The 14,207-nt window shown below is 48.4% G+C and overlaps 1 protein-coding gene across 7 annotated transcripts in view; it reads left to right on the forward strand.

The window, feature by feature from the left end:
- LOC146863653 (putative E3 ubiquitin-protein ligase HERC1) overlaps positions 1-14,207 on the forward strand; it is a 1,482,062-nt gene that overhangs the window by 668,007 nt on the left and 799,848 nt on the right. For all 7 annotated transcript variants that reach the window (XM_085627737.1, XM_085627739.1, XM_085627735.1 and 4 more), the window contains exon 33: positions 4,556-4,654. In XM_085627737.1, coding sequence (XP_085483863.1) covers positions 4,556-4,654 — 99 coding nt within the window. The remainder of the gene's footprint in view (positions 1-4,555; positions 4,655-14,207) is intronic.

Here is a 14,207-nt window from a genome sequence, read left to right on the forward strand (position 1 = left end):
ATTCTTCCTGTTCTTCGGAGATTTGTTCTCCCCCCAGGGCGGCGGCAGCTACCTGGCGGGGTCTCGGAGTTTGGTTCTGTGGACAGTTTGGGTCATTGGCGTAGTGGCCGACTCGCTGGCATCGGTGACACGTGACGTTGGCTCGGAACCCCGGGCGCATCGGGGGGTTGCCCCGGCTGGCCGGGGGCGGGGTGCTGGCAGCGGGAGCGGCCGGGACGGTGTCTCTTCCTCGTCCCTGGCCTCCTCCACCTCCTCGGGGACGGTGCTGACCTTGGTTGTTCCGGTTCTGTTCGTGTGGCCCTCTCCGGCCCACTCGGGTGCTTTCCCACCGGTCAGCTTCGGCGGCGAGTTGCCGTGGGTCAGTCAATTTACTGTCGAGGAGGTGCTGCCTGAGCTCGACGAAGCAGTTGTTAGAGAGGTGCTCCCACACCATGAGATTAAAAAGTTGCTCGTAGGTCGTTACGTGGCTTCCCTTGATCCAACCCTCGAAGGCTCGGCTGAAATAGTTGACATATTCCACCCAAGTTGTACCCGGGATCTGGGTGCAGTCTCGAAACCTCTGGCGGTACATTTCGGGTGTGAGCCCATAACGGGTGAGGAGGGCAGCCTTCATGTGGTCATAGGATGACATCTGATGGTCTGGGAGCTGTAGCAGGGCATCGCGGCCTTCGTTGACGAACCTCCCCCATAGACCGGCTCCCCAGTCACTTCGATCGATCCGGTGGGAGGTCATGGCGATCTCGTAGGCCTTGAACCACTGTTGTATGTCGTCCTCTTGGACATACTCTCGAACGACATCCTTGGGGATGTGGACTTTCTTTTCTGTCGCTCCCGGGGTGCGCGGTCGCTCGGGCACTTCCGGTTCTTTGTTCTGCTTCCGTAGGTCTATTTCTGCCAGTTTGCGCTCGTGTTCGTATGCTAATCTCTTTTCTTCAAGCTCTCTCTGCCTCTGTTTTTCTTCCCGTTCTTCTCGGAGCCGCAGATGTTCTAGGTTCAGTTTTTGCTCGGCTAGTTTTAGTTCACCGTCCATTTTGAGCCGTGCCATTTCTAACTCATGTAGTCTGTTTTTTTCTCTCTCTTGGATCTCTTCCTGCGAGAGGCCCGTTCCTCGCTCCTCGGGAGCCGTGGCGTTCCTCTCTGATGCTGCAATGTTTTGGTCCGGGGATCTGGCGGCCCCGGTTTCTGCCCACGACTCAATGGCGTGCTTGAAATCGTCATTGGTACTCAGGCCGGTGGTAGCAATGCCTAGTTCCATGCAGAATTGTTTCAATTCACGATGGCTGTACTCTTCCAATTTCTCCATCTGGAATTTCTCGGTGGATCCGCTCTCTTTGGTTGACATTGTGGTTTTGTCGCGGGGTGAGCTACTCTCTGTATGATTACGCGTTGATTCGGATCCCACCGCTGCCACCAATGTTAGACGGACCGGGAGGGTCGGCCGAGGACAAGGGGAGAGGTCTCCGGGGAGAGCCGTCTCCAGCGATCGAACAGACGAGTAACTTCCCCCCCACAGATGTACACCACACAAGGATAAGGTTTAACGTTCTTTATAAGCGATCTCTTAGGTACGATAGAATGGTACAAGGAGGTCTGGACTCAGGGGTCCCCTCGATTCTAGTCTCTTGGTTGGGAAAGGGGGTAGCGGGACAGTCTGGTTACCAATCTGGTAGATGCGATGATGGATAGCTCACAATCCTCGAGCTCGGTGTTCTAGCTGGACGGGCCGCGGCAGCGCCAGCAGGTCCCGGTGAAGGTGGTCGTTACACGGTCCGCGGCAGCGCCAGCAGGTCCCGATGAAGGTGGTTGTTACACGGTCCGCGGCAGCGCCAGCAGGTCCCGATGAAGGTGGTTGTTACAACGGTCCGCGGCAGCGCCAGCAGGTCCCGACAAAGGTGGTGGTTCCAACGGTCCGCGGCAGCGCCAGCAGGTCCCGACAAAGGTGGTAGTTGCAACGGTCCGCGGCAGCGCCAGCAGGTCCCGACGAGGATGGAGGATGTAGAAGGCCGCGGCAGCGCCAGCAGGCAGGACGATAGTTCACAAGGCAGGGCTACGGCAGCGCCGGTAGTCCGTCAAGGATGAGTTATTCTCGGTGTCTCTCGACTCCAGGATACAACTGCCTTCCTGCTCTGGAGCTGTCCTAGTTATAGGTCTGGCGCCCTTTGATGTCCGGACCCTCGCACTTGGAGGTCGGGAGGTCCGGGATGAGGGAGTCCAGACACCCAGCAGGGGGGTGGAGCCAGCGCCCGGGGGAGCTGGAGGGCGATCGGCACCTGGCGGGGGAGAGCCATCGACACTTCTTTCTCCCATCGACCTGCCAAGTGGTCCGTTCACCTCCTGGGTGGATGGTGGTGCCGGGATGTCGTGGCCTGGCCAGGCCCAGGGTTAGGGTCGAGCTGAGGCCACGCGGCCTCGTGGTGCAGTGTCCAAGATGGTGGCCGGTTCGGCCGAGGGAGCCGGTAGTGGTTCGGCCCCATGATACAGAGATGTCCGGGGGCAGGAGTTCCGTCTGGAGACGGGGTGCGGGTTGTTTCTGTGGGTAACACCTGGAGGGCCGGGGCTTGGGCCCTGTCATGCGGGGAGGGAGCAAGCCCTTCATGTGGCCTGTCCAACATTGTCTTTAACCTATCACCATAAGGGGTTGTTTGGACTGGTTCAGGGTGCCCACTATAATTAGTGGACAGCATATACCAGGCCAACTTCTCACAGACATTGACTCTGTTCCTGATGAGAAACACATCCTAGCTGTCATTGATGATTTTTCCAAGTATTTGAAAGATCACATCAGGTTACATCAGCCACATCTGCAATGGGAATCATCCCAACCTATAAGTTGCTTTAGGAACTACAAACTGATAATGAGACTCTTTTACAAATCTCTGAGCTGGCAGATTAAACATTCGCTTAACATTAAACATGTTCAGATCACACCCTGGTGGGTCTACATCAATGATAAAGCCAGAACCTTCACGTGGACATTCATGGTATGGACAGAACTTTGAATGGCCCATATGCTCATTCCTGAGAGAATACCATAACACTGCTCATCAGACCACAAGACATCCTCCTGTTGAACTCCGAGCTGGCGGGACAGTTGCTAACACCATCCATCATCACCATACGTGGCCTCAGATCCCACCTTATGATGAAGCCACCTAATGAAGACAGCAAAACAACAAATCCCAGACTAGTGCAAGGTGTCAAGCTTGAGTATCTGACATCAATGTAAGAGATCAGGTATTGGTAAAGCTCAGACTACCAAGAAAAGTATTCAGACTCTCTCATGAACCTCGTGTATTGGCCGTATCAGATATAATAGAAACAGTGATAACGGCTCGCTTCAAGAGATTTTGTCGATGAGTGTAGTCTCAAGTGAGACCAAGACGGATGACACCAAGACTAACTCGTCTCCCATTGTCAAGAGGATTCTTTGGCCACAGAGCCCTCTCCTGGGTGTCCCAGTCAGGCAGCATCTGACTCCCCATCTCCAGCGACTCTCGCAAAGTGACTATTTCCCTGACCCAGATGCGTCTAAAGGGGTTTCTGCCACCCTTAGTCCTTCACTAACTGCAAATGATCAATCTAGCCCGACTAGACATAAAATTCAACTCTGTGCCTTCCTGGAAACATAAAGAATTTGCTTGTTAGACCTTTAGAAGCCTAGAATTTTGTTGACGTTTAATGTACCGCTTGGTTGTTTTGTTCCTTAGTTGTTTGCTACGCTCTTTTTATATTTCGGGGAGGGGTGTAGTGTTGATGTGTGGACTAGCCAGGTAAACACCCCATGATGGTCCATTCTCTGTATTGTCCGTGATGCAAGTATTTCGTTACATACAAGAGCCCCTGCTTGCATCAGGCACTTGGAAGGGAAGAGCAGACAAGCAACACATTCCGTTTGTCATTTTTTGTTGTGATGTGACACATGCTTGCATCTTGGAACGCTACAATCTTCTCCCACTGAGTACACAGTGACTTTGAAAATTGTCCTTTTCTCCTAATTCCCCTCACATTGACCTGAAATGTTTCAGGCATTACGCACTACAGTGCTTAGAGGCAGGATATGCAGACTGCATTGTACAAGCATTGCCGTGAATATTAATTCACCTCTACCCACAAGAGGGATGAGGTGACGAGCTATGTGGAAGTGACGGTGTGCAGCCTGCTAGTGGGCACCGACACCCACATTGAGACTTCCCAGCTGAAACATCTAGCATCTTAAAGTGACTTAGCCAAAGTCTCTCCAGTGTGCAATACCTCTAACCTCCCATGGAACAGACCAATGGATCTTAGGGTGTGGCACATCTGCTGTAGCTCTTTCTCTGTCCCTCATATCTCACTCTCTGCAGTTCATCTGCCATCTTTTCTTTTCCGTTTCTTCCAGTTGTAATACATATGAGCTTAAAGCCCCTCATTATAAATGTTAAAGTATCCTTAATCTACTAGTTTTTTTTATTCCAAAGAGCAATTTTACTAAATGTGTTGTATTTCGTTATATCCTCCAATGTGTTTATTCATGCTTGTTAAGGTTGTTTTTTCTCATCTTGCTCTTTCTCATCAGATGGTGGAGAGGTTGTTTGAGGTTGTGTCAGGCTGTGTGTGGATCGAGCCCTTTGCTGTAGCTAAAAAGCTGAGGAAAGGATCAGCTGCCGCTGTGATGGTAAGTCAGCTCTATGTTCACATTTGAGACAATGCATCAAATCATTTATTCGGAAGTCATCACCTGTTGCCTTTGGTTCTAAATCTGTGGTGAAGGATGGGAGGAAACCAATGGGATCAACCAGATAACAGGAGGAGAAATAACCCTTCTCTGCCATAACGTAAGGAACATGTGACCACCAAAACTATTAAAATGGTGTGGTGCCCTTGGTTTCCATCCATCAGTCTGCACCAGAACCTGCATGGTGTCTGCATATGCATGACATTTCATTACCAACATCATTTAACTATACAAATGCAACACATCTGTGAGGTATAAAGGCTTCACCCCATTTGAACATTCAGAGGGTTATATTTTAATTGAATGACACCAATGCATTTCAATGAGGTTATTGCTATTGCTGAAACGAGCCAAGCCGATTAACAGCTGTATTATAATTATTGGTGATAAGAGCATAGCACAGAGCTGCCACCATTTGTTAAAATTTGTTTTCATGTGTATTTGGTCCTGAGGAAGTTGCCCCCTAAACAAATTAAACCACCGAAACGTATGTCGACACATTTCATTAGGGCTACTGGCTCTTTGTCAATAGTGATACACCTTTGAACAAGAATAGACTGTTGAGTGTCTCAAATCAAATGTATGCATGTGTGCTTGTATGTGAGTTGGTGAGAACCCATTTTATATATGTTTTGACTATCCCTGGTACCATCAGATCACGTAGTTTAATTTGTTTAATGAAATGTTGTTTTCCTCCACATGTGTACTTTCAATCTATTGAAATAATTAAATTGCAATCTATCTTGGATGAATACCTTTTTCATGCTGTGAATTTATGCAGATCGTTCATTGTATGTAACATGCCAAAAGATATATATTGTTTTGCATAGTTCCTTAACTAAAATATAGAGTAGGCGCATTCTGCTTATCTGAGTCAACAAGGTTTCTCTTTATCTTTCATGCTTTGTGCGTCTCTCAATCTGACAGCCATCCCAGTCTACAATCGTGTCTAATGTGAAAGACTCAAACACCTGATCCTCAGCCCAACATAGACAATACGGATACTCACAGTTTTTGTATTACCCTTAATGTCATCTCACCAGGACCTTTTGCTAGTGAATGAAATATAGACACTCTCAAGAATTGTCTCACAGGCTTACACACATAGGCGTCCCTGCTTGATGCCGATGCTTGGTCTGGTGGATCCTTGGATTGATGCATCCGCTCCAGGGATATGTCTTTGACTTCACGGTCTCTGGATCATATCCTGATGGGTCCACTCAGCCTTTCACCAATACGAGAGCCATAGAATGAAGACCTTTGAGTTGGTTACCAATAAACATCTCTTATTCAAGGCCATGATCGCCCTAAGTGGTGAACGCGTGATCACAAATATCACTTATGTTGCACTGATCCATACGTGAATATGGATAATTATAGGGGCATGTATCATCTGAACTGGTATGTGAGGTCGTTCTTACTTCTTACGGAGGCCAACAGTGGGGCATTTACTCATTATCGGTGGCATCAATGTTCTGTTAAGAGCTAGAGCAGGTCATCTGAGTCTATAGCTAAATGCCCATATTTTAAAGCTCCCACGAGCCCAGACTCATATTTCTAAAACAAAAAGTATGAAAATCTTACTCATGCCTATCTCTATAGACTTGAAATGATATATGCACAGTTGTGCTTGAATCTCTATACAGAAAGTGGTTTGGGGGATATGGAGAACACAACAGAGGCACATAAGGACTCTGACACAGTTTCCCTGCCACTAACTAACAAAGATATTTTGTGTTTGTAAATGAGACAGCATAACAAGCAGCATATTTTGGTTTTCTTTTTGCTACAATCAGGGATCTTGCCATTCTTTTAGCACCACGCCACTCACTTTTCAGATTGGAAGAGGTAGAATGATCTAGGACCATCTGAGATGAAAGCATTTCTTGGGAAAGGTACATTTCATACTGATTTCTGGGCATCCATACCCAACATATCTGTGGAAACCTTCAAAAAATGAATGTCACTGTAAGAGGTGGGCTACTCGTTGTGGAGGGGTGAAACCCAACTCAAGCTGAAGCCACAATCCTTGTCAGGGTGAAGTCAAAAGCAAACCCCAAATAAACCTGTGCTCAACCCTTTTGAAGCTTGACACAAAGCTTCGGCACCGTCTCCAACTATACATTCATCTACTGATTGCGTGTGATCAGAATCACAGATGAGGGCTCAAATGGATGCTATTCTTTCTCACAGGGTGCATCCTGAGACCCTGTCTCCCGCCCTTCACCTCTCAACCTAAGCACACCATATGCGGCGTCCTTCAAGTCTCATCCCTCAGCCCAACCCTCTCCAACATCTACATGGCACCACCTGCAGACATCGTCAGAATCCATGCAAACACAAGGAGATGATGGATGGAGCACTGAAACTTTTTAGACACTCACCCCCAGTCACAGATCTGGGTTGAATCCATCATCGTTCTTCAGCTCACTTCACCACTCTAGTTCAGACCCAGCCATATGCAAATCAGTCTTCACCCTGTGCCTCATGGGAACTGTCCAGACCGAACTGCCAAGCCAGGTCTTCCCTGGATCGGAAACAAGAAGGACCGGTTTCAGGGTAACACCCCTCATCAGCCAGGCTAGCTTGAATCCAGTGGCAAAGTGAGCAAGGGACCCACATCTGTGCATGCCCGGCCAACTTAGGGCGAACAAAGCAAACACAAGGAGATGATGGCCGGAGCGCTGAAACTTTTCATGCACTCATCCCCAGTCACAGATCTGGGCTGAATCCATCATCGTTCTTTAGCTCACTTCGCCACCCTAGTTCAGACCCAGCCATATGCGAATCAGCCTTGAGTCTGTGCATCATGGGAACAATTCAGAACGAAATGCCAACCCAGGTCTTCCCTGGGCCGGAAACAAGCATCCTGGGACAGGTTTCCGGGTAGCACCCCTCATCAGCTAGGCCAGCTTGAATCCAGTGGCAAAGTGAGCAAACCCATGACATCAACATCATCTCCTATGCCAATGACACCCAGCTCATCCTCTCGCTCTCACCAGACCCCACCACAATGAAGATCACAAATGTATGAAGAACGTCTCAGCCTGGATGAAGAACAATTTCCTCAACACAGACAAAATGGAAGTACTGATCTTCGGCAGACACACCTCCCTCTGGAATGATTCCTGAGGGCCATCGGAACTCGGACCCACCCCACTCCGAAAGACCATGCCTGCAACCTCGGCATCATCTTGGACAGCTAACTCTCCATGAAACCTCAGGTCAAAGCTGTCTCCTCAGCCTGTTTCCACACTCTCCACACGCTCAGCAAAGTCTTCAAGTGGCTACCCATCAGCACCAGGAAAACTGTGAGGCAGCTCCTCATTACCAGCCGGTGGAACTATGGCAATGCACTCTATGCAGGCACCACCACTGAACTCATAAGAAGACTTCAGACAATCCAGAACACAGCAGCTAGACTGATCCTCAAGCTGCCAAAGTGGACCGACATCACCCAGCACCTGTAAAACCTCCACTCGCTCCCCATCCAGAAAAGATGGGAATTACAGCTCCTGACCCACACCTACAAAGCCCTCCATGATCAAGGACCCGCCTACATGAACCACCACCTGATTTTCCACCTACCTCCCAGCAGTGCTTAATTTGAGGCGGTGGCTACCTGTGATCAGCACTGGCACTTCAAACATCAACACCGGCGCTTGAGCTCCAGTAAAGAACATGTTCGTTTTTGGTGGGCACAGGCACATTAAGTGATGTGCCCAGAATCACAGGATGTTGAGCTGATGCCGAGATTTGAACATGGTTCCCCAGGTCAGAAGTCGGAAGCTCTGGCTATTACACCACATACCCTCCCCACTAGTAGGGATTGTTGGTTCTGGTTTAGGCAGTGCTAACAGAAGAAATGGCTGGTCGAAGCTGCCTCCTGACGAGAGCCTCGGCACTTCATTTTTTAAATGAACCACTGCTCACCTCACTCTCGCACAGACCATGCATCTGCTGCTGCTTCATCAGAGGAAGCTCTTTCTCCCACCTCGCCGCCAAGTCCTGGAACACCCTTCGCCTACACCTCCGTACTACACCCTCGCTGACCCATTCCAGGAAGGGACTGAAGACCTGGCTCTTTAACTGACACCTCAGCACAGCATGGCTTCTGATCAGGAGGCCAGCCAACTATCCATTGGAGTCACTCTGGGATCCTTGGTTTAGAGATGCAGGTCCCGTCTTTCAAACCCAGTCAAGAGGACAACAGGGCAGCAGTCCTTCAGGGCAGCAGCCTAGTGGAGTGGCAGTCCTTGTATCAACTCAGTAGTAATTATTTCTGACATAGTCCACAGGTCCAGATGTTTACTGAAGAGTTGGAACTTGGTGCCCACTTTGAAATGGAGTAAGCTTCTAGGGGTTTCCAGCTCCCTGAGGTGTCAGGCATCCCCTCCTCTCTACCCTGGCCCCAGCTTGTATTGAGTCACAAAATACCAATATCAAACCCTTTGAGAGAGTGCTCAGGCAGAGCTTTTGTGATGTGCAAGTGTAGCGGGTGACAAATCCTCCCACTCGTTTCCTCAAAAGTAGCTTATCCTGCCAACACCTGTCCTCCCTTTGTCTCACTGTCTGGGGGGAATACACAAAGACCAACTGCCAGCTACAATTAGTCATGTGACCCAAGATCAGGCTCTAGGCACCAAAAGGGTCAGACAAGAAAATGCCAACCTTCTAAAAGTGGTATTTGCAGAATTGAGATTACAAATCAGAATTTTCCATTAAAGATGTCTTTTCATTTCAATTCTCTAGACACCATACCTGACCTCCTTACTTGCTCCCAATTGAAAATTATAATTCATTAAAAATAACACTCCAATTTTATCTTATGGGAGAAGTAGATCTTGTACTAGTAAACAACAAATGTAGGAGTTTTTTACTACAAGGATATGTAAAACTTAAAAGTACACACGTTGAGAGGTCTGAAGTCAACATGCTTCTAGTGACAGATGAAGGGGTGGAAGATGACAGTGAAACTCTCTCTAGCCTCCTGTCTACCCAGTGGATGATATTAACCTCTCCCCAACTCTGATCCCAGGACCACAGAGCAACCGTCAGCAGTTGATGGGTTAGTTTTCCTCTCTGTTCTCCCTCACTCCTTGGCTTACACATCTGCATACACATGATATAGACACTGGAGACAGTCCGCCTGTCAAAAGTAAAATTTACAGGCTGTTGGATAAGGTGAGGCTAGTATCAAGGAGGAGATGTCCTAGATACTGGTGTTAAGGGTGATTGAGCCCTGTGGTGCTGGTACCCAAGGTTGCCCCACTGGGATCTACTCCAGAACTACGGTTCTGTGTGGCCCACCAAGGACTCAGTTCCATTACGAAGACTGACACAGACCCCACCTTCCAAACTGATGAGCTCATAGACAAGCTGGGTTCTGACAAGTTTCTCAGTACTTTTGATCTCACTTCAGATTACTAGCAGATTGCTCTCACTGTGGGGGGAAAAAGAGGTCTGCATTCTCAACCGCAGAGGGTTACTTCCAGTTCAGGGAGATGCCTTTTGGGTTAAAGAATACCCCTGCCACCTTTCAGAGGTTGGTCAACATGGTTCTTGCTGGCAAGGAGGCAGTTTGTGCCGCCTACCTAGAGCTGTATTCAGTTCCAGCTGGGAGGAACACCGGTACTCTAGGATATGCTTCAGGCCCTGCAGCAGGTGGACCTGAATTTCAAGGCTAGAGAGTGCAAGGTTCAGTGGTGTATGTGGGTCACATGATGGGTGGGGGCAAGGTGCAGCCCTCCAGGCCAAGATTGAGACTATGCTAGCCTGGCAACCCCCTAAAACACAGAATGAGTTGAGGGCCTTCCTGGCCTCACAGGGTGCTATAGAAGGTTTGGTAAGGGATATGGCACCATTATTGTCCACTTAACTGAAGTGATTTCTAAGAAGCAGCCAGAAAGGTGGTCTGGACAGAAGTTTTCCAAAATGCCTTTGACACCCTCATAGTGGCCATGTGTACATCACCTGTACTCAAGGCTCCTGACTTTTTTAAGGAGTATATTTTTCAGTCAGGCACTTCAGAGCATGGCATAAGGGCTGTCTTAGCACAGTTTAATGAGGCGGGCCTTGATCAACCGACAGCCTTCATTAGCAGGAAGTTACTTCCCCGTGAACAAATGTGGGGTGCGATTGAAAGGGAGGCCTTTGCTGTGTCCTGGGTACTGAAGAAGCTGGGACCATACCTGTTTGGGACTCACTCTCAGGTTCAGACAGACCAGAGGCCCCTCAGATGGCTCATGCAAATGAGGGGTGAAAATCCCAAACTACAGGGAATGGACTTTATGGTGGAACACTATCCGGAGTCAGATAAAGCCAATGCTGATGGGCCGGGTCGGGTTCTTCCGCCTTAGTGATGAGAGCTTCAGAGAGGTTGGGTAGTTCTCCCCACTTTCAACTGGTGGGGAACACTTATTAGACCTGTCAGCCTTAGGGTCGTCTTCCCCCAAATCTTTTGCCTTACTCCTCCATATCTTTCTGGTCTCATTTTTGTTGGCCTTAGTACTCTGCACACTTTATACCTGCTAACCAGTGCTAAAGTTTTTGCGCTTACTCCTTAAAACATGGTAACATTGGCTAGTTTCCCATTGGAATATTTAATTTACTTAAAAGTCCCTAGTGAAGTGGTACTACGTTTACCCATGGCCTGTAAATTAAATGCTATTAGTGCGCCTGCAGCACTTATTGCGCCACCCACTTAGGTAGCCCTTTAAACATATGTCAGACCTCCTGCCATGGCAGCCTGTGTGTGCAGTTTTAATCTGTTATTTTGACCTGGCAAAACAAACCTTTTACCAGGCTCATGCCTTCCTTTTCAATGCATATAAGTCATCCCTAGGGTAGGCCCTGAACGGCCCACAGGGCGAGGTGCAATGTATTTAAAAAGTAGGACATGTACTTAAGTTTTACATGTCCTGCTAGTGAAAAACTCTTACATTTGATATTCACTATTGCAAGGCCTACCTCTTTACTCAGATAACATTGAAGTTACCTTATTACATTCAATAAGCTGTAACTTTCAAATGGTAACAGGTAAATTGTTCAAGTTTGGTTTCTTTGGAATTTTAATAAAAAATCATCTTTTATGGTGGAGTTGAATGTTTGGTTACAATTTGAGAATAATTCTTTTAGAAAGTCGGCCTTTTCCTGCCTTAGCCATTCAGTGCCTGCAGGCTGTCAATGGGTAACATGACTGTGTGTAGTTGGCAGTTGGCCTTTGTTTATTCCTCATAGACAGCCACACAGCATAGAGAGCTTAGGTGTACCTGAATGGGCCATCACTGGCAAGATGGGAGGGCGGAGTTAGGCACAGACTCACTTTCACCTGAATAGACTGTGTCTGCCTTCCTCAATTGCATATCCCCTGGGTATGCTTGTTCCCAGTTCAGGGAGGACCTGGTCTGGCAGTTCGGGCTCGACTGTTCCCATGGGGAGCAGGGTCAAGACTGATTTGCATATGGCTGGGTCTAAACTAGAATGGAAAAAAAAGATTGATTTTTTAGGTCCAGATCTGTGTACTGGGGGTGAATGTTTGACATTGTTCAGCATTCTGTCAATCAATTGTTTGTTTTTCCTACAGTTCTGAAGAGCAGAAAACTCTGTGAGATTTTGCACAGACATTCATCTCTGGATTAGTTACCAAAGAGCTTGCATGGCACTAAGGTGGTCACAGCATCTTGGCAGACCTCATGGTGAAGGTTCAAGATTGCAGATTGGGCTGCAGCTCACATGCTGCTCTACGATGCTAAGCTGGATAAGAAGTCTTACTTGGAGCACTTTGGTGCTCTCTTTCTCACTGTTGATACCCTTCAAATAATGAAGTTAAGGTCCCCAGGCCAAATGAAGCACCACACAGGCACACGAGGAGCAGCACAGGTCATGTGAGATATCACCTGTGCTTACTTCAACCAACCCCAGCGCACACTTTCTTTCTCACTTCTGCCACCTTTCCTTGCACTCTGTCACCATCCTCCAGCCCAGTGAAGCACCCAAGAAGGCCAAGCATGGCACCACAGGTTGCCTCCTCTCTTGCGCTAAAATCCTTCAGTGCCACCCACTACGAGGCTGTTCTTGCATATGCACAGGTGATTTTGAGGAAATCTGCTTGTCGGCCAGTCCCACCTCCTCCCTAAGTATAAGACCCCTCAGTGTGTCCCATTACCAGGGTGTCCTTGCAGAAGGTCAGATGAATCAAAAGAATTGTCTATTTGGATCTGTATAGGCCAGGGAAAAACTAGGACCCACCCCTCAAGTAAGCAATCACTATACTCACAATAAGACTTGTAAATACCCATTACAAACACGCAGAGCATACATCAACAAACTCACTACCACACATGCCACTGGAAGGACCAGCTCTCCAACTAATGGTATCACCTTACACATTGCGGTCACCCATGCTCTTGACATAGCTGACATGATCATGCAAAACAACCTACATGCAGTCTTCAACACAGAAACATAGCTTGCACCCACTTCTGCACATATGCTTGGCATCTTCACCTCCATATGCTACAATGAGAAGACTGCACACGCACGACATCAATGGCCGTATTACAAATTGTCATTGTTGGCGCCGGGCACACCTTTTAAAAGGTGTGCTGGGTGCCAACAATGACAATGCGTCTCATTATGGTGAATGCAGTTCCACCAGGGCAGCCGCGAACTTGGGCTGCCCTAGGGGCAGCGCATTCATGTTAAAACACTGCATGCAGCCGCTCCGTGTTTTCATAGTGCAGGCGGCAACCCACCTGCACCTTCAAAGGGGATTAGTGATCCCCTTGCAGACGGGTGCAGTCGCTAGCTGCACCCGCCTGCACTTTCAAAGGGCATGTCTGAGGGGTCCATAGGACCCCTTTTCTCCCATCCAGAACGCTGCTCTCAGAGGGCGCACTCCCTGATAGCTTCTTTACCTCTGCTCCCATGTCTGTAATAGGGTGCAGGTGCAGAGGCAAAGGAATTCCCTCATTTGCATAGGGCACACCCCTTTGCAAATGAGGGAACGCCCCTTGATGGTACCTCTGGTGCTTTAAGTTCGCCGGCGCTATCGATATTACTGAAGGAGATACACAAGTGTCTGAGCCCCCTTCTGTAATACCAAAGTGCCCCCGTGGTGCGCAAAGCGGGGGCAAAAGCCCATTGCACCCCCCGGGGCACTTATTGCAATACGTCCCAGGAGCACTCGCCAGCCTCAAAATCTCCACATTGAAGACTGTGAAGCATTGCATCAGTCTTCTACCAGGCCCTCCAATCCCAGTATCAATTGACAAGTGCCATGCCACCAATTACTTACTGAGAAAATCAACAAAATCCAGTCTCATACCAACAGCAGGCAGTAAATATCCAACCTGCTTCTATCTCACATTGCTCTACCCATAATCAGGCTTCCTTTAATGACCAATGTCTTAACTCAATCAATGCTCCCCCTATGAAGACAACATGCTGCCCTCATGCATCATAGAATCTATCCTCCAAGATGCCCCTGTAC

This window comes from Triturus cristatus, chromosome 2_1, assembly GCF_964204655.1.
Source record: "Triturus cristatus chromosome 2_1, aTriCri1.1, whole genome shotgun sequence".
NCBI lineage: Eukaryota > Metazoa > Chordata > Amphibia > Caudata > Salamandridae > Triturus > Triturus cristatus.